The sequence below is a fragment of the Eubalaena glacialis genome, chromosome 6, assembly GCF_028564815.1.
Source record: "Eubalaena glacialis isolate mEubGla1 chromosome 6, mEubGla1.1.hap2.+ XY, whole genome shotgun sequence".
NCBI lineage: Eukaryota > Metazoa > Chordata > Mammalia > Artiodactyla > Balaenidae > Eubalaena > Eubalaena glacialis.
This window is the reverse complement of record NC_083721.1, coordinates 126759145-126784334: the sequence shown is the minus strand read 5'-3', so window position 1 is coordinate 126784334 and position 25190 is coordinate 126759145. Positions and strand designations below refer to the sequence as shown.

Sequence of the window (25190 nt, the reverse complement as noted above, 5' to 3'; positions counted from 1 at the left end):
AGAAAGAAGACTGCACACAAAGGACTGGGAGTCAGAAGGACCTCAGACTTCCTAACTGAAAGCTAGGGGCAAGGAGCACGGCCATGGCAGCTCTGTGAGAACGCTACACATTCCCAACTCCTCACCAAGTGTGAGCATAAACTAAAGATGTTTTCAGCTCGCAAGGACTCAAACTCTGTACCTCCTCTATATCCATTCTCAGGAAGCTTCCAGAGAAGATGCTTGAGCAAAATGAGGGAATAAATCACAAAGACAAAGAATGGAGAATCCAGAAATCAGGAGAATCGATACAGAAAAGTAGAAAAGGGAGTCCCAAAAGATGGTTGAGGGTCAGACCTAGTCCAGACGGGTCAGAAAGATGGAGGACTTTGGAAATGGGAAATATTGCATTAAAAACGGAATTAATAAAGCATTGGAAATGCTTAAGTATTTTGAAAGAAATGATGATAGGTATGTGAGAAATAAAAGAAATTGGGGGAAATATTTCTAATAGGTACATAAAGAACTATGCAAATGAAAACAAAGGGCAACTATTAAATCAGGCAAAAGAAAGTTATATAAGAAAAAGAAACACTGTGAACAAAATATGTATGATCATACCAATGAATCTAATGTGGTGATTTAACTAAAAATCGTGATGTATCTCTATTGAAAGGTTTGCTGAGAGAAAGTGACAATAGTAAATATGTAAAAATTTAAATGGAAATATCGAGAAATAATATAGAAGTACTTTGAAGTAAGGCAGTAAACATGAAAAACAGCTGAATGAGTTGAAAGTGGTTGTCTCTAGAGAAGAGTGCTGCGGATGCTGAGGTGGGAGGGGGGAGGGTCTGCTGATTTTCATTATAAACTTTTTAATCCCTATTTAATTGTTTAGCTATCTGTATGCATTGTTTTGATAGAAATATTTTTGGAGAATCGAAACGTGCATAGCTTTCTCACCCTGCCATTCATTGTTCTGTAACTCCATCTCAATATCTAATTACTATCTTAAGTCATCTCAGCTTCTGCTAAGGAACTGGAGCATTGAAGAATGAGTAGAACTTTATAAGGAGAAGAAGTGAAAAGGATGACTGGAAGTGTGGTGTTCAGGGAACATGACAGTCTTCTGTGGGTTTGGGTGCCACACGAATCCTCTGAGGCCTCATTTCAAGTGGCCTCCAGCCCCTGACACTTGTCACAGCCTGAGCCACAAGTCCCACACTCCCTCCTGACCCCTCCTCAGTAGTCAAGACTTTGGAACTTGTTTTCCTATTGAAGACCTCGTCCTCCTCTGCTTTGGACCCATCCTTTTTTTTTAAACTCTGAGCTTTCTTTCTCTCCTTGACTATGATTTATACTATTTGCTATTAAATTCTGCATCAGGTAGAGATGATGCTTGGCTACATGTAACAGAACTAGCTACAGTGGTTAAATCAAGTAGAGGAATATTAGGCAGGTAACAGACACGCCACCATGTCGTCTGTGTCTCAGGTTTCCCCTCTCTTTCTCCACCATCAAACTTAGCAAGTGGCTTTTATCCTCATGGTTGCAAAGTGGCTGTTTTGCCTGTGGCCTCCCATTTCCAACTCACACCAGAAGAAGGAGAAGGAAGGGACAAGGAGAAGGTGCTTGTACCTGTATGAGAAAATCTCAGAAATCCCCAGTATAGTTCTGCTTATGTCTAGTTGGCCAGAATTGTGTCACATGCCCACCCCTAATGCCAAGGAAGACTGGAAAAAATAGATTTTGTTTTTATCTGGGCACATTGTTGCCCTAAAAAAAAAAAAAAAAATGAGTTCTTTTAGCAAAGAAGAGAAGGAAAAGATATCAGGCAGGGAACTGGCTGTCTTTGCCTCAAACTCTTTTAGATGAGTCGGCCAGTCCTTTGTACTGTAGACTTTGTTAAAGGCCCTTGAAGCCAGTGACCCCTCCAGAGTGGCCCAAGTGAGACACCAGGGTCTTTATTAGACATTCGGCATAGCCCCTGAGTCGGCTAGCAGACCTGCATCTGCATAACCTGCTGCTCTACGAGGGAACATGGAAGACACACACCTGGGCCAAAAGTAGACCCAGGAAACATGAAGGGCTACTGCACGACCTCCCGATGTAGGCACGCCCCTGGAAGGTGACTACCTTAGATTTTACTCTGGACCAACCCCACTGTGGAGTATCAGAGCAAATCCTCACCCTATTAACACACACCCTGATTTTCCATGATGAGCCATGGGATGGAAGGACCCCCTAGCACACCAAGTACCAATAAGCACTGCTCACCAGAGAAAAACATCCAACTAGGATACTGACTTTGCTTCTCTTCCAGGCACAGTTGTACCACCCAGACCCTCTGTGACCCGGATTCTGGCACTTTCAAAATCCTGAAATTACAAACTATATTGTTTTATGCCTCCAAGTCCCTGACCCTCCACCACCCCTCACTGTGCCCAGCCTGATCCCACACCCTTACAACCATTTTCATGTTTCAACCTCAATTCAAATCCAGGTTGTTACTTGTACTTCTGAGCAACTGGCTGTAAATCAGTCACTCAGGACCCCCTCCTTGGTTTGATTAATTTGCTAGGAAACCAGTTTACTAGCTAGACTGTCGGTTTATTACAAATAATATTAAGGTATATGAATCAATAGCCAGATGAAGAGATACGCGGGGCGAGGTCCCAAACAAAGGAGCTTCTGTCCTTGTGGCGTCTGGGACCTGGCACAGTGACACGTAGAATCGCTCTGTTTCCCCAGCCTGCAAGTTCTCTGAACCTCATCCTTTTGATCTTTGCGGGGGCTTCATTACATGGGCACGGCTGATTAAATCGCTGGCCACTGGTGATTGGTTTAAACTCCAGCCCCTCTCCTCTCCCCTCCCTGGAAATCAGGGCATGGGACTGAAAGTGCCAACCCTCCATTCCTGGTTGGTTCCCTTGGCAACCAGCCCCACTCTTTAGGGAATTTCTGAAAGTCACCTTATTAACATAAACCCAACCAGTGGTAGAAAGGGACTTGTGATGAATAAGAAGGCACGCATTTCGCCTTGATGGCTCTAAAGCATTTTCAGGAATTGAGGACACACAGATGCTGCCATTGCTCTTATCTCCCAGGAAATGTCAAGGGTTTTGGGAGCCGTGAGCCAGGAACCATGGACAAATACCACAAGAAATGCATATTCCTCATAGGTATTTGGTCATCCCAATGACCAAATACACATTTCTTATAAATCAAAATATCACAGGTCCATATAGGAAAATCAGCGAGACATCTTGGTTTCAAGTTATACAAAACCAACTACAACTGATTTCAATACCAAAAAGAATTTATTGACTCAAATAATGGAAAGTCCAGGGGTAGTTCCAGCTACAGGTTCCCCTAGAGTCAGGGATTCAAATAATGCCACCTACCCCCACCTCCTGAAAGTTCTGCTTCTGTGTTGACTTTATTCACAGGCAGGTTCTTCCCACACAGTGGCAAGTAGGACAGCACTAGCCAGAAGTTTACCATCTGCCTGTTTAATCTCAAGAAAGAGCCTTTCTCTTTACTTTCATGGAACCATCATGAGTCACATGCTGCACTCCTATGGACCAGTCACTGTGCCAGGGAGAAGAAATGCATGAATTGGCCAGGTCTGAGTTATATGTCCACCTCTGGAGGGCAGGGGAGTGGAACCCCAAAGGAAACTCAGGGCTCTGTTCCAGCAAGAAGCTACAGTGGAAGCCGGGCAAGCACAAACAAAAGATGTCTGCTAAAGATGGAGAGCCAATAATGTTATCAGATTGATGAAGGACAAGATCAGAATTTTGCTTTTAGATGATTAATCTGGAAGCAGGGTCCAGGATAGATTTGGGATTGTGGAAGTCTGAGGTTAGGAAGACCAGTTAGAAGGCTACTGGAATCATCCAAGATATGATAGTGGGAATGGAAAAAGAAAGGACTAGTCTAAGAAGTTATTACAGAAATAAATTAATTATTATGATCACTCACATCAAGAAGATATAAGGAAAGGGTATTAGATGAAAGGAAAGTTGCCCAGTTAATAAGAATGTGGGAGAATGCCACGCTCAGAAGCCTAAGACCCAGTCCATCAAATGGAATTGTGAGGTAGCCTACCCAGATACTATTATGTTCTTCCTCCTCTCAGGTAAACTGCCAGTCTTAAAAATTACAGTCACTCCCTAGATCTCTTCAGACACCTTCAGATCTATTCGGAATAACAGCAAGAAATCTAGTATTACCCGTACAATGAAGAAAAAGCCATGCTCTTGATATCTATGCCTGTGAGTAGCAGCCACCAGGGGGCACTGTTTGGAGCCTGGGCACTTTGCTGGGATAGATGGTGCCATGAGCAGCACATTGTGGGCTTGATGAGATCATGAGCATTTGGGTTCGAGGTAACACTCCCCTAAAGCATTGCTCCATTCTGATGGACGATGATTGTACCAAGGGACAAGCAGGAAGAGAACAACATAGTTCTCTCAAAGATTAGTGCAAAGTCCTCCCCCTCTCTTCAAACCTCCTCCACCAACCCCAAAACACACACACCACACACACACACACACACATGCACACACATCCTGGTTCCCGCTAGCCTATTGTGGATCTGAAATGGTGAATTTACCTAAACTCTTTATGAAGCTGTGCTACCTCTTAGGGGGGGTAATGGTTTACATATGCTTACTCTCTACTATATAAAGTTGAACTTCCTTTTTTCTTTTTTTCTATTTATGATTTCCTGTTCATTTTTTCACAGGCTAATAACTGAATATGGACACCATATAACCATATGGATTCTATTTCCATGGCCAACTAGACATGCCTGGAAATATATTGCTTGTTCTATAATATTTTTCACTGTAACCAAACCCCTTTCAAGTTCTAAAGTTTGATAAGACTCTTTTATGAAAGTTTAAAGTAGTGTTAGTTCTGTCACGCTTGTCATTTTCTAAAATGTGGGTTTCACAAGTATGCCTTAGTAAAAATAAGTGGGATTCTTCTCTTGTGCATGTGAAATTTATAATTTGAAGGAAGTCATGATCTTTAAGAAAGAAAGACTCTTCTTTCATAAATATATCTATGGTCGGGAACAATAGGAATTTGGGGAAATAATAACCATTTTCTAAAAGACAACATCCCTAAAAATGGGGATCTTCTCCCAAATGAGGAAACTTCTGCTCACGCTACCCCCTACCCTCATTAAGATTTCAGACAGCTCCATGGGAAATGCAAGAGGTGTCATTGATCAATGTATGGATGATAAATTGGATTTGTTAAATTGTACATGATGCAGGGATAAAAAGCATAGATTGGGCAACTAGATGAACCAGAATTGTCTGTGGAAACCTGCTGCTTTACAGGTGACTTTGGGCAGGTCAGTTAACCTCACTGTGCCTCAGTTTCTCCTTATGTAAGATACAGATAAGAATAGCACCTATTTCATTTGGTGAGCATTGAATGAGGTAACACATCTCAAGTATTTTAGGACAATACCTGTTTCATAGTATGTTTTCAAAAATAAATATTAATGGTGGGTATTATTGTTGTTAGAATTGAGTGATTCCAGTTATTTCACTTAGAATAGCTACACAAGAAAAATAGAAAAAAAAACACTTAAGATCTCTTCATTTTGAAGTTAAAAACAAAAACAAAAACTGTCATTCATTCTATGTACAATGTAACAATTGCTGGCAAGTTCCAGGCACCAAACTAATTGTAGAGGTGAGGATGAGTACAGTAAATTATGTCCACTCTTGAGGATCTTAGCATCTAGCAAGGAAGACAAGATCCTCATACATTAAAAGTAAACATTAGAGCATGAGTTGAAATAGTATAAATCATTAGTCAGGGTAAGGAAGCCTATAGGGTAGTGACATCAATTTAACAAATCTCTAGAACTTATATATCCAATGTATGAGGCTTCTTGAGAAATTGTTTCTGCTCAAAAAAAAAATAATAATAACTTTTTAAAGATTTGCCACCGATATCCACTGGTTGGGAGTGTAAAATCTGTGCTTATTTAGGGGTCTTTTGGCAATGTCTATCAAAATGAAAAATACATAGCCTTGACTCAGGCATACTACTTCTAGAAATGTATTATATATATATATATTCTCACACATGTGCAAGGAAATATGTATAAAGATGTTCACTGCAGCACTATTAATTATACATTGGAAACAATTAAATGTCTCTCAACTGGTTCTCAGAGAAATAAATCACAGGAAATGTATATAGTGGAATTCTATGCAGCCATCAGGAAGAATAATGTGGATATGAAAGTGCTTATATGGAGACATGCCCTAGTCAGACTATTGAACAAAAAGAGCACCCTGGAGAATAAAATGTGAAAATTTCATATTACAAATGAATTAATATGAGTCAGCAACTTCACTTCTGGGTTTGTTGCAGAAAAGAGAGTAGGGCGCGAGAGGAGGGTCCCATCCCAGGTCTCAGGTGAGTCCCTGGGACGGCCGCCAAGTGTGGGTTCTTGGCTTCACACAGGAAAGAATTCAAGAGTGAGCCATAGTAAAGTGAAAGAAGGTTTATTCAGGGAGATACACACTCCACAGACAGAGTGTGGGCCATCTCGGAAGGCAAGAGAGGCAAGAGGGTATGGGGCTGTCAGTTTTTATAGGGGTGGGTAATTTCATAGGCTAATGAGTGGGAGATTATTCTAGCCAATTTGGGGAAGGGGTGAGGATTTCCAGTAACTGGGCCACTGCTCACTTTTTGACCTTTTGTGGTCGTCCTTGGAACTGCCATGGAAGCTGGGGTGTGTCATTTAGTGTGCTGATGTGCTACAATGAGCGTATACTGACGCTCAAGGTCAAGTAGAACTCGACTCAGCCATCTTGGACCTAGTTGGTTCTAATCAGTTTATGTCGTGCCCTTGGGCTATGTCATTCTTTTAAAGGTTGTGCCCTACCCCCTTCCTGTCTCAGGTTTATATCCAAAAGAATTGAAAGCAGGATCAGGAAGAGATAATTGTACACCTATGTTCATAAGAGCATTATTCACAATAATCAAATGATGGAAGCAACCCATGTGTCCACTGATGGATGAATAGATAAGCAAAATGTGGTAAATACATACAATGGAATATTATTCAGTCTTAAAAAGGAAGGAAATTTTGACACATGCTACAACATGTATGAACCTGGAGGACATTATGCTAAGTAAACCAGTTACAAAAAGACAAATACTATATAATTCCAATTACATGAGGTACCTAGATTACTCAAACTTAGAAACAGAAAGGAGAATGGTGGCTGCCAGAGGGAGGAGGGGGAAATGGTGAGTTGTTTAATGGGTATAGAGTTTCAGTTTTGGAAGATGAAAAAGTTCTGGACATTGGTTGATAACAATGTGAATGTACTTAATACTACTGAACTGTACACTTAAAAATGGTTATGATGGTAAACTTTATGTTATGTGTATTTGACCACAGTTAAAAAGTTTTTAAATGAGTTGATGTGTTATGTGTCTGCAGTACATACGTAGCAATTTCTGGAGAGTCCATTAACAGTACTTGCTTTTTTTTCCATTGGATACTCATTTTGCTATTTTAAGGTTTTTATCATTTATGAGCTGTCAATTTAAAAACCTTAAAATTGTTTGATGAACATCAGTAACAGCGCTTTTGGGTTGTTATGCGACCTGATGCCAAAAGAGTGAATTAAGTGCTATGGTTTTTCTGGGAGGAATGAATAAATAGTGGCAAAGAGTGGTCAGTACGAACACAAAGATAAGTGAGTTTTTCCTCATTTCAGAAGCAATGTAGCCGGAGCAGGAAGGGAGAAGTTCTGACCAATTTCAGAGATGTTACAATGTGAGGGGCAAAAAAAAAGACAGTCCAGGGTGTGTTTGGATGACTGAGCCGACTGATCTGATGACAGTCTCAGTGAGGAGTGCTTAGGGATGACTACTAGAAAAGTAGACTGGGGCTATATGGTGGCAGGATTTAAGGGACCAACTGGCACATTTAGATTTTGTTCTAGTGATAATGCAGGGCCACGGAACATTTTGAGCAGGAGAGTGCCAGGTGGAAAAGTGGACAGAGGAAAATTAAGCAGGCACTTTGGATTGAATGCTAGAGTGGGGAGGAGAGACAGGAAGGAAGTCAGGCCACAGTAATCCAGGGGCAGGGTGGTGAGCTTCAGATTCAGCATGGGCATGTGCCATTTCTCCTTCTTAATCATCCTCTGGCCTTTCATCTGAGGTCCCTCCTTTTCTCTTTCAGACTGCCCAGTTCCCACCAATGGGGGGCATTTTAGCCTCATCTGGTTCCAGCCTTCTTTTTTTTAACTATCTAGCATCTATAGCCATCTCTAGTCAGACGTGTGGTAGCTTCATGTGAATGAAATGTGTTTTGGATGGTTCATCTGGGTTTGTTTACAGGCATTTTTGTCTGGCTCATAAAGTTACTGTGGTCAGATTTACATCTGCCACCACTATTACTGCTATGTTCAAGCTGACAGCCTCGCAGAGGTCTGCTTTCTCCATTCACTTCCTGGCCTCCAATGCCTCCCATCTCCATCCAGTTCAAACTTCACCTCTTCCATGAGGCTTTCCCTCACTACATCCGTCCTGAGGAATGTCTCTGTCCCTCGCAGCACCTAACTGCACCACTCAACGAACAGCACACATCAGCATCTAGCCAAATGTGACCATGTGTCCACATTTATATTTTTACATACATAAATATGTAAATGCATAAGCATCCCTGTTCCTCTGCCAGATTTCTGGAGTTTGGGTAGCCCTGGCCCAGGCACAAGGCCTGACATCAGGAGATGAAGGGATGATTAAGCCCAGTAAGAAGAGGTGGGAGGCTGAGTCCCAAACCTGACACAGCAGGTGTCCACCACTAGGTGGTAGTGGTAATCAAGCATCTTCTTCCGCTCTCTGTGCCTCAGCTTTCTTATCTCTTATCTTTTAAATAGAGATGTTATCTGCTTTGCTTGGGAAAACATAATAATATGACCCTGGGCTAGCAACAGAAGAACCCTGGTTTCCAAACTGTCACCTTCACGGAAGAGCAGTGTGCTGTTTAAGTTACTCACTTTTCTGGACCTCATTATTCCTACGTAGAAAAGGAGGTTAAACTAGATCAGAGGTTGTCAGAGTATAGTCCCCAGGGTTCCTGGGATCCTTTCAGGGGACCAACAAGGTCAAAACTATTTGGATAACAATATTCACAGCTATTTCTCTTCACTCTCTCTTGTGAGTGTACGATATTCTTGTTCTAAGGATAACTTGTAACGGGTTTCTTACTGTTATTTTTAAATGAATTAATACATTTAAATTTTTTCCTGTTTTCTTAAAAAGGAAATATATACGTATGAGTGTGTATATGTATATATCCATCCTACAAAAACAAAAGTTCTTTAATGTCCTAATAATTTTTAAGTGTAAAGGGGTCGCGAGACCAAAAAGTTTGAGAACCGTTGAACCAGATTCCTAGATCGTCATTCATTCACTCAACAAATAACTGCCCCTCCTGAGGCTGCATTGTTTACATACCGAGGAGAAGGTGGTGATCAAGACATGGTCCCCGCTCCGATGCCGTTTACATTTGGGAGGGACGAGGCAAACGAATATATCAACAAGACAACTTCTGAGAGCGGTAAGTGTCATGAAGGCATAAAGCAGGACACGTGTTTCCTGCGCAGTGGAACCCTCCATTGTGCGGAGTCGGCCCCGGGCCCCTCAGGCCCCTGAGCTGGCCAGGCGCGGGGTCGCGGGGACACCGGGACACCGGGACACCGAGACACCCGGGCACCGGGAAGCGGCGGGCGCTGACGTACGGTGACGTCACTCGGCCGCGCCAGCCAATCGCGGGCGGCCCCAGTCCTGGGCCCAGCGGTGGCCCGCGGCCTGCGGGCGGCGCTGTGGCCCGCTGGGCGGCCCCACGGAGCCGCCATAGCCTCCCGCCTCCCGCGACCCAACGTCTCCGCCGCCGGCCTCGCGCCGCCGCCATGGCCGACGTGGAAGACGGCGAGGAACCCTGCGCCCTGTCCTCTCACTCCGGGAGCGCAGGATCCAAGTCGGGAGGCGACAAAATGTTCTCTCTCAAGAAGTGGAACGCGGTGGCCATGTGGAGCTGGGACGTGGAGTGCGATACGTGCGCCATCTGTAGGGTCCAGGTGATGGGTAAGCGCTGCACGCGAGGCCCGGGCCGCGCTGCGGCCTCCGCGGGCCCGGCTCCGGGCGTGGGGGACAGACCGAGCCTCGGAGAGACTGTTCCGGGAGGAGTGGGGGCGGGGTCGCCCTGCCCCGGTGCCCAGGGACCGCGGGCCACGCCCGAGCTGCCGCCGGTCAGAGGGCTGCGACCGCCGCCAGGGGCCGTGGGGTCGTTCAGCAGGCGCCCAGCGCCGGGGACTGGTATTCTGGGGAGAGAAACGGGTGGTAAGCAGTGCAGTTAAACAAGGTAATTTCAGGTAATGATGGGTGTGATCACGACAATAAAAGTAGGCGATTTGATGGGAGCTGGGAGGAACCACTTCGGTTTGTGTGGCCAGCTACGGCACCCTTTTCAAAAAGCAGATCGCAGAGAGGTCAGGGTCAAGGCCCTGAGTCAGTGGGTCACTAAAGTGGTTCTGGTCACACACAACAAAGTGATGCTCTGGAGTCATTTTCCACAAAAACGACCCCTAGTCGTGCTCTGGAGAGGCGCAGGGAAGAAAAATGTTCCTAGCCGTTGCCTTTCTGGATGGGCTACTGTTCTGCTGGCTTTTAAAGCTGGATGATTCGAGACTGGTCAGATAGCACTCGCTTGGCTTGAACGGGAAGAATGTAAGCCGTTTATTCAGAAACTTAAAATTTCGTCTCCTTCCTGGTCCCTTCCTATCATAGGATGCCATTTCTTGGAGAAGACAGTGCCCTGAAGTCAGACCTTCATGGAAAACCCTCTTTTACAAATAACTGTTACTTCTTTCTACGATATTTTTAATAAAAATATTGGACCAAGTGAAACCTTTCAGAACAGCTTCATCTCGTTATGTTTCATATGGTTTCTGTTTTAAGATCTCCGACCACCTTGAAAAAGAGGTGCTCTTGAAATGCACGTTGTTTTTAAATAGGGCATTTTAAAACTCCTGCATTTAAGAGCATCTTAAATGTTTCTTGAAGGTAGTTGGAGAACACTGAGGTTTCTATAGTTTGAAAACTTTGTGTCTTGCACTGAAAAATGAGAGAATTGGAGAAAATAACTTAAAAATTGCTCTCCCTTCTTGAGGAATGAAAATTCAAACCTACCAGAATCAAGCGATTTCTCAATTTACTGTCTCTGTAGTATGCTCTTATGTTTTTTATTCATAAGGATTTGTTTTAAAGAGAATTTACAACCATGGGATTCAAACATTTTTTATTTTTTACTTTTAAAAGAACTTGATTTCAGATGTGATCCGCTTATATTGCGTATCAAGTTTTAAAAGTACCTAGTTTATTGGCCTGCAATACAGCTCCCTTGTCCTTCCCCTTTCTTAAAAACTAGAATCATAATTTCCAGTTTGAGTGACATTTTTAACTTATCCAGGCGATTTTTGTTCTTTTGTAAGGCAAACTGTTAAAAATTTTATCCCCTAAATTTCCCTTAGTTTAAAAAAAAGAATTTCCTAAAAGAGCATTTTATTTTTCTCCCCAAAGAAAAATTTTAAAATAGTAAACAGAACTGCAAAATTTAAAATAATGGTTGCAATTTTACAAGAAATAAACTTTCCTGGGATATTTAAAGTAAGTCCAAGTATGGGCTGTAAATGACTCACGGTTCACATTAACTTTCTAATTATAGCACGTATTCTGCTACTGTGGATTAATGTTGCAGATTTACAACAGCTGTGCTTTGGGTTCAGGAAAGTGTTCTGGCCTAGACCTCTGTACTTTGTTTATGAGGTGTTAAAATCCACTTAGTGGTCAGGTGACAGCAGAAGGAAGTTTGTTTTTTAGCATCATTCTGAAAGGTGTTACTATACTCTTTAGAAATGTGCTGTTTTAGATACTAGGAGCATCAGCAAAAGAAAATGTTTTCCTTTATCTGCAACTTTAGTCATTTTTATCCATTTAGGTCATTTTTGATAATGAATCTAAATCAAAGCTATAAGCATAATTCAGAGACTTCTAGATTATACAAAGAGCCCACTTAATCCCATGTCCTTTATATTTGGAATTCATCTCATACGCCTGAATGATTGGTTATGACTTCTGGATCTAAGATTTGCCTGTCAGCCCATTCTGATGTAGTTGACGCTCTCTCCCTGGGTTTCCACTCTCCCCCCTTCATTCTGAAAGCAGCAGATGGCACAGCAAGCGAGCACTGGTGAGGAAGAGGCGACCAGGTTTGCTAGTGCTGTCGAGTTATGAAGAGCCGGAGTAGCCTTCCACAGCTGTATGTCAACGTGGACGTTAGAGATAACTTTTTGGAGCCTTGTTTTCCTAATTTGTAAAAGAGACAGTTGGAATCGTGAACTCTAATTCTGAGATTACACAGAACCAGAGCCATGTCTTCAGCCTTATATCATGATCCTTATGATATTTAGTTGTTTGCCTATCTACCTCCCCATTTACTGGTGAGACCAGGGACCCAGACTTGGTCATTTTGGTGTCCGCAGTGCATTACTCTTTGCACAGAGTAGACACTCAGTAACTGTGGAATTGAAGAAGGCCTCAGGAGGCGGGGGTTGTTTTTAATCCACGCTGAAGAGGCCAGGGTGGTGTGTTTTCTTAAGGGTGAGAGCGTGCAGAGAGGAGCAAACAAATGCCTGAGCATGATGCAGTGTAAGAAGAGAAGCAGGCTTCAGCTCCACCGTGCTTCTATTTTTACAGAATTATTTTCCTCCCATTTATGTTAAAAACTATTTTTTTCTGTTGGTTTGAACTTCCTTTTACCCAATTTTGACTCCTTTCAGCTAGTGAATGAGTCCATTTCATTGGTTCCTAAAATATTCTATATTACCTCCTTCATCAAACAAATAGTAGTACAGATTCAATTTTGAAAACTTCTCGTATCCCCTTTTGGTTCCCATTCCTCATGTTTTCTCCCAAGTAATTTATTAAAATATTTTACTGTTGTTGGGTAAATGCTTTGGGCTCAGACTTATTTATAAAGGGAGCATTTCCTTAAAAAGAAAAAAAGAGAACCTAGTATTTAGGAGTTTTTTACATTTAATTTTTATAGAGATTATACAGTCAGATAACTTAAAAACTTGAGAAAGTACACAGTGAAAACTCCTTCCCATTCCATCCCCTCCCAGGTAAACTTTATTATTAGTTTCTTGGATATCCTTCTAGAGTTTCTATCTATGTGTAAGCAAATACCAATATATATGCATGGCTTATTTAAAAGGTTGTCTTGAAAATAAACTACTCATAAGGTTGATCTGTGTGAACATGCCCAGTGAGCTTATAACTCCTAATACAGTGGAGTATAGCATATTTTTCTCTGGTGGTTACATCCGAGTTCTTTTCATCAGAGCTTGTAAAAATAGAGGGTCAGTAACCCTTGTGAAATTGCTCGTGGTCATAAGTAAATTAGTAGAGTGCCTTGTACTTTATTCATCTTTAAGCACTTACGTTCAGATGAGGAATTAATAGTATGAGTCTTTTAATCTACATCTCTAACCCTTTGGGCCTTTATTTGACTTTGAAGTGTATGGGTTTTAAAAATTGCATTCTGAGCATCAGAATGAGAATTGCTATTTGTTTACTTTTAGATGCCTGTCTTAGATGTCAAGCTGAAAACAAACAAGAGGATTGTGTTGGTATGTTGTAATTTTGTTCTCTTGCTTTTTCAACTGAAGATTTTCTCTCAGTGGGGATGTTTGAATTTGCAATTAAGATTGACTTTATCAATACACAAAGATAAACTGTAAAGCAGTGATCCATTATTAATATAAAATGTGTTGGTTCTCAAATGGTCTTAATAGAATTAATCTGTAAGTCCTTCAATTGCTTTAATTGAGGAGAATTGGTTATATATTCTAGACATGGACATGGTAAACATTTTGATAATCAAAAAAGAAATAATTCTTTTCTATTAAGAAAAGTATAAAATAAGGAATTTGCCAAAACATCCTTCAAGTTTTGAGTATGTTACAGGTTAGTTTTGGTCAGTCAGGATTTTATTCTAACAAAGCATTTCAGTATTCAATATTCTTTTATGATCCGGTATTTAACTTTTCTACCAAGGTAAAAACAATTCTAAATCTCAAGATTTTTTTTGGATGTAGTTTATAGATAGAAGTTTGTTAAATTTTACTTACATCTGGGACTACGGAAGTTGTCTTAGGCCAAATATTTAAGCAACTCAAAGGTTTTTATGTCCCAGTTCTTGAGGTCATCACTTCTACATTGCTATATAAAAGTGTTTAAAGATTTTCCTGAAATGAAAGGTTACCTTTGTGTTTGTGTGGTTTACATACAGCTTCTTAATGATTTATGTAGTTTTGATCAAATCCTGTTTCTTCCTCCCAAAAGACTTAGATTGAGTCCCCTAGCTTCCTACCCCTACAACCAATTTTCACAAAAAGGTTTGTCTCCTGTTTTTTTTTTTCCTATTTCTTTTATTGTTCTGTTATAGCTCAGTTGGTCAAGCCAGGGATAAATGAAGCCCATGTTTCAGATTGTATCTCAGATTATGGGTGATTTCCCTTGGTTAAAATTTTTTCTTTGATTCTGTTTGTTTTAAAAATATTCATTTGGGAATTGTGAGGTGTAGGCCAGCTTTCTTTGATCACAGAGAGACCCTTTTCTTGAAGGAGACCTCTCTTTCAAAGCCAGCCACTTTGAAAATTCCATTCTGTTTGTCACGTGAGGAATTGCGCTGCCTGTGGATGACTTAACACAGATCCTCACCACTTCCAGAAAACAACTCATTAGAGGTACAACTAATAATGCTTAGAAGCATGTCACATTTAAAATTCATTATATCTTGCTAAATAAAAATCAGGAGGACATTTTTCAGTAAAATAAAGCCCCAGAGGTCTCCAGGGTCAGTGCCTGACTGAGGTAGTCTGGGATCTAAGGAAAACTCAAGTCTTTTAATCTCCTAACTTGAGAAAGACACCATGTGGAGCTATGTAGGAACTGGGGGCCACCACAGCACCCACAGATTCTAAACAGTGATGGAAAGTTCCCAAGCACAGTGGTTTATCTCATTTCTTAAGTGTAATTTACATATGTAAGGTTCCATTTCTTTATAGCTAGAAAAAATTATTTTGACCAGTTAATAACCATCTTTATTCAAGATTATGAACCCTAATTATTACATAATCTAAAATAAGCTAGAATTTTGAGCTCGGTAATTTAAATTGAAATATGTAATGTCAGATACTCTTTTTTTTCTTTCAGTCGTCTGGGGAGAATGTAATCATTCCTTCCATAACTGCTGCATGTCCCTGTGGGTGAAACAGAACAATCGCTGCCCTCTCTGCCAGCAGGACTGGGTGGTCCAAAGAATCGGCAAATGAGAGCAGTGGAAGGTGTTCTTTGTGCAGTTGTTCCGAGCCCTGGTGGATCTTGTTATCAGGTGCCCTACAAAGGCTAGAACTCTCCAGGGGACTAATTCTTTGAATCGGAGGCGGTGGATCTGCGGTCTTTTGGGACTCATCAGAGGCACGGGTTAGCCTTTTTCAGTTTTATTTTCAGAAATTCTCTACAATTAAGAAGATAATTTATTAAAGATGGTCTTTCCTACCTCTGTGGTATGTGTCTCACACACTGCTTATAAGTGCTATAAAGGAGAGAACTATAAATTGAATGACGTTTATAATTTACCTACTGATAGCCAAGGAGCTATGGAAGCAGTTCCAATCAGAAGAGAACTTTTTGCATGCTTATGGTTGATCAGTTAAAAAAAAAACCAATGTTATAGTAACAAATAAAGTGCAGTTTAAAACCCAACTCTTATCCTTAATCTGTTCCTAATATTTATTTTTGGCAGGGAGGGGGATGATTCATGAAATCTTTATTTGATATAATGAGAATTTTAAGTTTAGACCAGTGAACAGAGTAAATAAAATTTAACCTTTGGTTGTATGAGATTTCAGTTGTCTTCTACGTTATCATCCTCTATCTCTGACTCATCAAGAAAACCTAGATCTGCACTCACCTCACTGTTCAATTACTGAGTGGTAAAGGACAGAAGTATTTTCAAGTTCTGGTCATATTGCATTGTAATTTAACTGTGTTTTAGGTGGAACGTTAATGAGGGGGAAAAGTTTACCATTGTAGCATTGGATCAAAAAGTTTATTTTATCACACAATGTTTTAATAAACGGTTTATTCTGTTTACCTCATTTGAATTGTCATTATTGCAATTTTATGCACAACCTTCAACTTAATAAGCTAATTTGTCAAGTGAATGCTTTTGTTTAATTTGAAAAAATATTCATTTGCTCTTTCATTGGTAATAATAAAATTTTAACTTTATTTCCTAGAAACATAAGTGTAAGAAAATCCTTAAATTTTATCAAACCAACTCACATTCAGTGGAAGTTATCTTGGAACAATTTATGAACCACAATTTATGAACCCATGAATTTTTCCATAATAGAGGCTACTGCTATGCATTTAAAAAACCAAAATCTTAACCATTCTCTTCTGCAGTTTCAGAGTTTGCCAATCTGAATCTCTTTGAATCTAAGGAATGTGGATACATAAAAGAATATTAAAAATATAATAATTAAAATAAAAATTAGAATTCTGTATGCCTTCACCTTGCCTATTTATTAATCAGATTTCTTGTAGATTTTGCTTTATTATCTTTTTTTCACAATTATCTACTGAAAGAATTAATCACAGCATACAAATATGTTTGGACCATTTGAATGTGTTTCTTGTGCAGTAAGCTGTTTTAGCAGCTCTTTATTCTTTTTAAAAGGTTGTGTCTATAAAATGTGAACTAAATATTTGGCTTTGCAATGAAGAGAAATAGAATGTTGAGTTATTTCTGTCACTATGACAGCATGTAAATGAAATGTAAAGGATGGTGGTAATAAGTTGATTTTCCACACGGCAAAACTGCAGGCCCACCGCCTAACAAAGCTCTGTTTCTATTACACATCAGCATCTGAGGGTAGAAGAGGAGGAGGGACTGGGACAAAGCACCACTGATCCTACCCAACCTGGGATGATGTCAGCTCATTTGCATAGCCATCTGAAAGTTCAGTACACGTTGTTTCATCAGAAAGAACACGCTGTGACATTTATGAATTCCAATGCAAAGGTTAAGCATTGAACAGGTTTTTCTTTCCATTTGATTAAGCAATGTTGAATTTTACTTCACTAGTGTATTGGAAACACATTTGTCATCTTTGGCTATATAACTTTCCATCTATGCAAGTTGCATTCTTGTATTAACAGCTGACATCTAAGTAAATCTCACCCTACCAAACCCATTACTTCATTTTTATAAAAAAAAAAGTCCCCTTTACTATTCCTGAAGTGAAATTCATAAATATATCTCCACACACAATTAAAATGTATACAGTAATAATTGTAATATAAAGTAGAAATAAAAGGAAAGTAATTTATAATTCATTTCTTTTTCAGTATGTAAATGCTTGAGCGCAGTTACACCAGAAGACATAATGAAGTAGGCTGATGAGTGCGTGCATGTGTGTGTGTGTGTGTGTGTGTGTAGTGTGTGTAATCACTACACGAAGACAGCAACAATGTAGACTATTGTGACTCAGAAACATGAGGAACATTTCCATTGATAAGACTTTTTTCCCCCAAAATGGTGAACTGTGCTAGTAAAGTTCTAAACAACACAAATTTACAATCTTGATTTGCAATTTAGTTGCATATTTGGAAACCGCAGTGGATTTAAAGCTATGTGGAAATGTACTTTGTGTTTGTATGGAAAAAGAAGTTAGGTTCTAGGCTCAGATAATAATAAACAGACTTTCTACTACATGAATGAAACTTCGAAAGTCACTCAGGGTGCTGAACCATGTTTCTTCATGTGAGACTGTCTCACACGTTACAAGACACCAGAATTCCCTGGCCTCCACCCACCAAACACCAGTGGTGCCATCAATCTTTGTGCCATCCAAAGAGAACATTTCCGAAACATCCTCTTTAGAGCTAGCATTGGCTGTCTGGGGAGCAACGGTTTAAGTGCTTGTACAGGCAATTACATACTTTGCTGCCACTGTCCTAATCCTAATATGACACACACAATAATTTTTTTAAGTATAAAGTGTTCAGAATTTTGAATAACTGCTATGCTAAAAAGAAGAGTTCATAGAGCCAAATCTTACAGACCTGTGCCCTCTTCTCTAGAGGTGTGAACAGCTATTAAATTAGTGTTTAATACCTAGGACACACATATGATGGTGAATACTCACTTTAGGCTTAAAGAAGAAGCCTAAAATTGTTTTATGGAATTGAAGCTAATGTAGGAGGCTTTACGATCAGAAAAAACATTTTTTTAATTGTTGCTTTAGAAGTTTGGTAGACATCTGATAAGAAAGGTAACTGTTAAAACAATGCTTTGTTGCTTTTTTAGAATATTGCCGAGGGCTAACTTTGGGTAATGCTCTGAAAAGAAAATGAGAAAATTTACATGTTTACTTTAGTAAGCGTTGTTTTAAAAAATACTTAAAACGTTACTGATTTGGATGTAAGGAAAATTGGAATTAAAGTACAAATAAAATTTAAGCTATTTTATATTGGATGTCTGAATGATGTAACAAAATACATGAGAAATGTTTACATGATCGTTCCTCTTTTGCCATCTTTTTTTTTGGCCATGCCACGCGGCATGTGAGATCTTCGTTCCCCGACCAGGGATGGAACCTGTGCCCCCTGCAATAGAAATGCAGAGTCTTAACTGCTGGACCATCCCTCTTTTGCCATCTTTATGTCATTCCGTTTCTACCACGGTTAGATTTTGTTCAACAAAATATGTCTTACAGGAAAAGTATTTTCTCTGCATTTTGCTACTCAGTTTAAAGGCTGAGAGCTGAAACTCTAGTGCCAGGATACCTGGATTTACATCGCAGTGCCACCATTTATTTGTGTGACCTTGAGCAAGTTACTTGACCTCTCTTTACCTAAGTTTCCTCATGTACAATGTAGATAATAATAATAATACCTACCTCAGTAGATCATTCTGAGGATTGAAGACGAAATGGATTAATACACATGTAAAACTGACAACAGTTTCTGGCACATAGTAAGTGCTACTGTTGTTACTTCATTTTAGTCATTTTTGGAAGCTCCTTTAATAGAAGTGGCACTTCAAAAATAATGTGTTTTTAGTTATGGGGTAAAGCACTCCTAACTGTTCTCAACAAAAGTTTTGTAAGAAAAAGTTAATTGTCGTAAATATGTTAGATTACTTGTAGCGCTATGAGCTTTTGTGGAGGATGGTAATGAGGCCTTCATGACTTGCCTGTTACATTTATTTCTAATCATTCAGTCAACATGATTTCCAGATTTTATATTAAGAAAAGGTTCTGGGCTTCCCTGGTGGCGCAGTGGTTGAGAATCTGCCTGCCAATGCAGGGGACACAGGTTCGAGCCCTGGTCTGGGAAGATCCCACATGCCGCGGAGCAAATGGGCCCGTGAGCCACAACTACTGAGCCTGCGCGTCTGGAGCCTGTGCTCTGCAGCAAGAGGCTGCAACAGTGAGAGGCCCGCGCTCCGCGATGAAGAGTGGCCCCCGCTTGCCGCAACTAGAGAAAGCCCTCGCACAGGAACGAAGACCCAACACACCCAAAAATAAATAAATAAATAAATAAATAAATAAATATTAGGAAAAAAAAAAAAGAAAGAAAAGGTTCTGTAAATGTTGAGCTCTATTTTTAATTTTAGGTTTCCCATCTTACTAGAAATATTTCATCAGGCCTTGCAGATATGAATATAGCAGTACATTTTAAAAATTTTTATTGAAGAATAGTTGATTTACAATGTTGTGTTAATTTCTGTACAGCAAAGTGATTCAGTTTTATATATATATATGTATAAAGTTCCCTGTGCTATACAGTAGGGCCCTGTTGTTTATCCATCCTATATATAATAGTTTGCGTCTGCTAACCCCAAACTCCCAGTTCATCCCTCCCCCACCCGCCTCCCCCTTGGCAACCACAAATCTGTTCTTTATATCAAGCAGTACATTTTTTGACCACTTGATTTTGGAGATATCCACACGTTTAGAAAATCAGTCTTTCTGACAGCCCTCGGTTTTTATCTTGAAAGACTTTCAAAGCAGGAATAAGCTTTACAATCGATCTGCTTTCTCTTCTCCGCGCACTTGATAAACCTGAGCCAGTGGTTAGAACTCAACCTGCTTTTCCTAGGTTGACTGCAAGCAAGCTTTCCTCTGAGTGACTATAGCTGCCGTATAGCATAGTAGTGAGACGGCAATTCTGGAGCCACTCAGCCTGGCTTGGAATCTCAGCTCCATCTGTGTGATATTGCACAAAGTCCTTAACTTCTCTGTGCCTATTTCCTCAACTAAAATGGAATAATAATATTATCTACCTTATAGAGCTGCCATGAAGATTAAATGAATTCGTGCATGTTAACTGCCTAGAACAATGCCTGAAACAGAGTTAGGCACTCAATAAATGGTAGCCATCATTATAGATCACTACTGCCACTGCCAATCTCCGGCTTAATTAGAGAATGGCCTTTCGGAAAGGTATATTGCTTGCAGTGATGCTTCTTGTAAGAATCCTGATGTTTGTGTGCACCTACAACCTGTAAAGGACTGTCAAGATGGGTTTTTAGGAGAATGGTTTTCAACCTTTCTTTCTTTTCTTTTCTTTTTTTTTTAATCCACCTCAACACATCTGAAAAGCACATTTCCATCAGTAACAATGGGCTCGCCCACAAAGATTCCCAAAAATGTGTGTGTGTAGCAAACGGGCAGGGAGGAGAGTTAGAAACAAGTGCCCAGATGAAAATCTCAGGTAAAAAATTTGGAACTATTTTAGCACAGACGAAATGTTCTATGCCAGTTGCATTTTATCCTAGCCTCTAAGGAGAAGCCTACTAACTATCTAAATTTATTGGAACTTATATAGAGTATATAACTAAATTCTCTCTACCAAAATTTTAGTGTAATAGAATAATCAGAATTCTTGCCAGACCACCAGGGCCGTGACTTTATACATCCAAATACTACATAGCATAGAACAAGCTTTGCATGGTTGGTATACAATCATCTAAGAATTGTAGCGGTTCTTAGACCCTCCTTGTAAATTAACCCCTGCAGTGCTAACCCCTGCTCTGCTTTTTCTACTTTTATAAACATTAGATATGTATGACATTACATATTGATAATAAAATGTGATTATTTATTGCTTGCCATAACAATAGAAGGAATTTGAATACAAAGAAGTTTGCTATCTTCAGATACGACAGGGTCTGTTAGGGAATGTTCGATTTACAATGGAATTGTGGAGTGGAATGTAGTGAGCCTTCGAAGAGACATGCAGTGCTCTGGGAAGTGGAAGGGACAAAACACATTCTCTTGCAACATATACAGTACAGTCAGCCCTCTGTATCTGCGGCTTCTACGTCGAGGATTCAACCATCCAGGTCAAAAGTATTCTCAAAAAAAAAATGGTTACAGAAAGTTCCAAAAAAGCAAAACAAATTTGTCATGCACTGGCAATTATTTACAAAGCATTCACATTGTGTTAGGTAGCATAAGTAATCTAGAGTTGATTTTAAGTATGAGGAGAATGTGTGTAGATTCTATGCAAATACCACACCAGCATCCTCAGATTTTGGTATCAGACGAGGGTCCTGGAACCAATCCCCAACAGATACTGAGGGATGACTGCGTATGACTATGAGGATCATTTCTTGTGTGGATTATGAAAACCCATTTCTCTTTTATTTAACAGTATGTGATATGTATGAGCTCCCTAGCATTTCTGGGGCGAGCACTGGCGGCCCCTTAAAGTAGTTGTTCATATTGCCACCACATCCTTGCCTACCAACCTTGCCGTCAGTTCTATCAACACCCCACACACCCTCATGTTTGCCTGGTGGTACCCTTCTATGTAGGGCAATGGGAGAAAGGGGCCTGCCCATTGACAAAAAGACTCCCTTAAGGAAGAAAATAACATGTAAAATCATTTCTTTCTTGAAGGGTATAGATCTGTGTTATTGAAGAGTGTAGCCACTAGCCAATAAATTTAAATTAATTAAAATAAAATTTAAAATTCAGTCCTTTAGTTATACTAGCCACATTTCAAGTGCCCAGTACTCACATGTGGATGGTGGCTTCCATATTGGATATCACACACAGAACATTTCCCTCATGGGAGAAAGTTCTGTTGGACAGTGCAGGTGTAGATCATCCATTTGTAAGGTATTTCTATCAGAATTAAGGAATAATGGGAGCCTCAGGCATATCAAACTCTGTTTTAAGTGACCTTCCACTTTCCCTTTAAAAGATTATCTCTGGAAACTAGAATGCTGAATATGAGCCTTATTTTACTAATTAAATCTTATCCTTGGCAAAGAAAGAATTAAACATTGTTTTTAATTTATTTTATTGAAGTATAGTTGATTTACTGTGTTATGTTAATTTCTACTGTACAGCAAAGTGATTCAGTCATATATATAGAAAATATGAAATATTTATATATATACACATTCTTTTTCATATTCTTTTCCATTATAGTTTATCACAGGATATTCAGTATCGTTCCCTGTGCTATACAGTAGGACCTTGTTGTTTACCCATCCTGTATATAATAACTTGCATCTGCTAACCCCAAACTCCCACTCCATCCCTCACCCATCCTACCTTCCCCTTGGCAACCACAAGACTGTTCTCTATGTCTGTGAGTCTGTTTCTGTTTCATAGAAAAGTTCGTTTGTGTCATATTTTAGATTCCACACATAAGTGATATCATATGATATTTATCTTTCTCTTTCTGACTTGGTTCACTTATATGATAATATCTAGGTCCATCCACGTTGCTGTAAATGGCATTATTTCATTATTTTTTGCGGCTGAGTAGTATTCCATTGTATATATGTACCACATCTTCTTTAACCATTCATCTGGGTTTTTTTGGTTTTTTTATAAATTTATTTATTTCATTTATTTTATTTTTGGCTGCATTGGGTCTTCATTGCTGCACGTGGGCTTTCTCTAGTTGCGGTGAGCGGGGGCTGCTCTTCATTGAGGTGCGCGGGCTTCTTATTGCAGTGGCTTCTCTTGCTGTGGAGCACGGGCTCTAGGCGCGCGGGCTTCAGTAGTTGTGGCTTGTGGGCTCCAGAGCACAGGCTCAGTAGTTGTGGCACATGGGCTTAGCTGCTCCACGGCATGTGGGATCTTCCCGAACCAGGGCTCAAACCCGTGTCCCCTGCATTGGCAGGCGGATTCTTAACCATCGCACCACCAGGGAAGCCCCTAACCATTCATCTGTGGATGGACATTTAGGTTGTTTCCATGTGTTGACTATTGTGAATAGTGCTGCAATGGACATTGGGGTGCATGTATCTTTTCAAATTATAGTTTTCTCCAGATATATGCACAGGAGTGAGATTGCAGGATCATATGGCAACTCTATTTTTAGTTTTTTTGAGGAACCTCCATACTGTTCTCCATAGTGGCTGCACCAACTTACATTCCCACCAACAGTGCAGGAGGGTTCCCTTTTCTCCACACCCTCTCCAGCATTTGTTTTTTGTAGACTTTTTTGATGATGGCCAAGAATTAAACATTTTTAAACCTTTAGCTGGTCAATTTATTGTACCTAGGGGGGAAAGACCCAAATACAGAAATTCAAAATTATTTGAAACACCCCAGTATTAAGTATAAAAAAGATTGTTGACAGTTTCCTGTTCTTTAAGTTTTGTAAGAATTTCTTATACTTTCAAAATTACAATACTTTAAACTATAAATTCATGTAGCTGCTTTTGTGTCCTTGATAGATTTATAGCAGTGCTTCTCAACCAGGGGTGATTTTGCACTGTAAGGGACATTTGGCAATGTCTGGAGACATTTGTGGTTGTCACAACTAGAGACAGGGGTGCTACTGCTAGTGGGTGGAAGCCAGGGATGGTGCTAAACATCCTACGGTGCACAGGACAGTCTCCCACAGCAAAGGATTATGGGGCCCCAAATGTCAATAGCACTGAAGTTGAGAAATCCTGGTTAATGTTAATTTATATACATTTTCATAATATTTTTGAGAAGTTGGAATTCCCTATTAGAAACTTGCTGAAATATGGTCAATAACAATGATAAAACTTGCATAACACTATGCACCAAATTCTCTTCTAAGAGCTTTACAGGTATTAATTCATTTAATCCTCACAAAAACCCTTTTCCATTATCATTAACTCTTTTTACAGCTAAGGGAACACAAGAGGCTAAGTAACCTGCTGCTATGGACTAAATGGTGTCCCCCCAAAATTAATTTATATGTCCTAGTCATATGGGATTTATGGGCTTATAAGAAAAGAAAGAGATCTCTATTTCTCTCTCTCTCTCTCTGTGTCTCCTTCCACCCTGGCACCCCATATGCACCGAGAAAAGACCACGTGCACACACAGCAATGTAGCCATCTGCGAACCAGCGAGAGCCCTCACCAGACACTGACCCTGATGTCACCTTGATCTTAGACTTTCCAGCCTCCAGAACTGTGAGAAAATAAATTTCTGTTGTTTAAGCCACCCAATCTATGGTATTTTGTTAAGGCAGCCCAAGCTAAAACACCTGCCTAACTTTACAACACTAGTAAATGAAAAGCAGGATGTGAATCCAGGCAGACTAGTTCTAGAACCTGTGTTTCACCACTAGCTTATATTGTCTCAAAAGAATACTTTATTCGAATATATTTTTCTCCAAAATTGCTTTTGTAAAGTTTGTTCACATATTTCCATTTTCAGTTCTGTGAAGACACACGTATACGTCTTTATTCATAGCTGTAGTTTAGAGCTGTATATTCTGTGTTTTCAAGTACTGGCCAAGCCATTTCACTGTGTTCTGTACCATTTCATCATGTTCTATACCATTTTATTGTACTCTGTACCATTTTACTGTGCTCTAGTATACTGCTGTAATATCTGATCTAAATTCAAACATTCAAAAGAGGTACAAACTATTATGTATAAAATAAGTTGCAAAGATATATTGTACAACACAGGGAATATAGCCAATATTTTATAATAACTATAATTGGAGTATAACCTTTAAAAATTGTGAATCACGGACTTCCCTGGTAGTACAGTGGTTAAG

The 25190-nt window shown here is 39.9% G+C and overlaps 1 protein-coding gene across 2 annotated transcripts; it reads left to right on the top strand.

Annotated features, from left to right (window-relative positions):
* Positions 1–9880: 9880 nt before the first annotated feature.
* On the top strand, positions 9881–16221 carry RNF7 (ring finger protein 7). Of its 2 annotated transcripts, none has more exons than XM_061193608.1 (3): positions 9881–10118; positions 13683–13730; positions 15319–16221. In XM_061193608.1, the coding sequence occupies exons 1-3, from the start codon at positions 9951–9953 to the stop codon at positions 15373–15375; spliced, it is 273 nt and encodes a 90-aa protein (XP_061049591.1). In that variant the 5' UTR covers positions 9881–9950; the 3' UTR covers positions 15376–16221. The 2 variants fall into 2 exon arrangements, with proteins under 2 accessions (XP_061049591.1, XP_061049590.1); XM_061193607.1 differs by having other exon boundaries at positions 9881–10125.
* The last annotated feature ends 8969 nt before the right edge of the window (positions 16222–25190 follow it).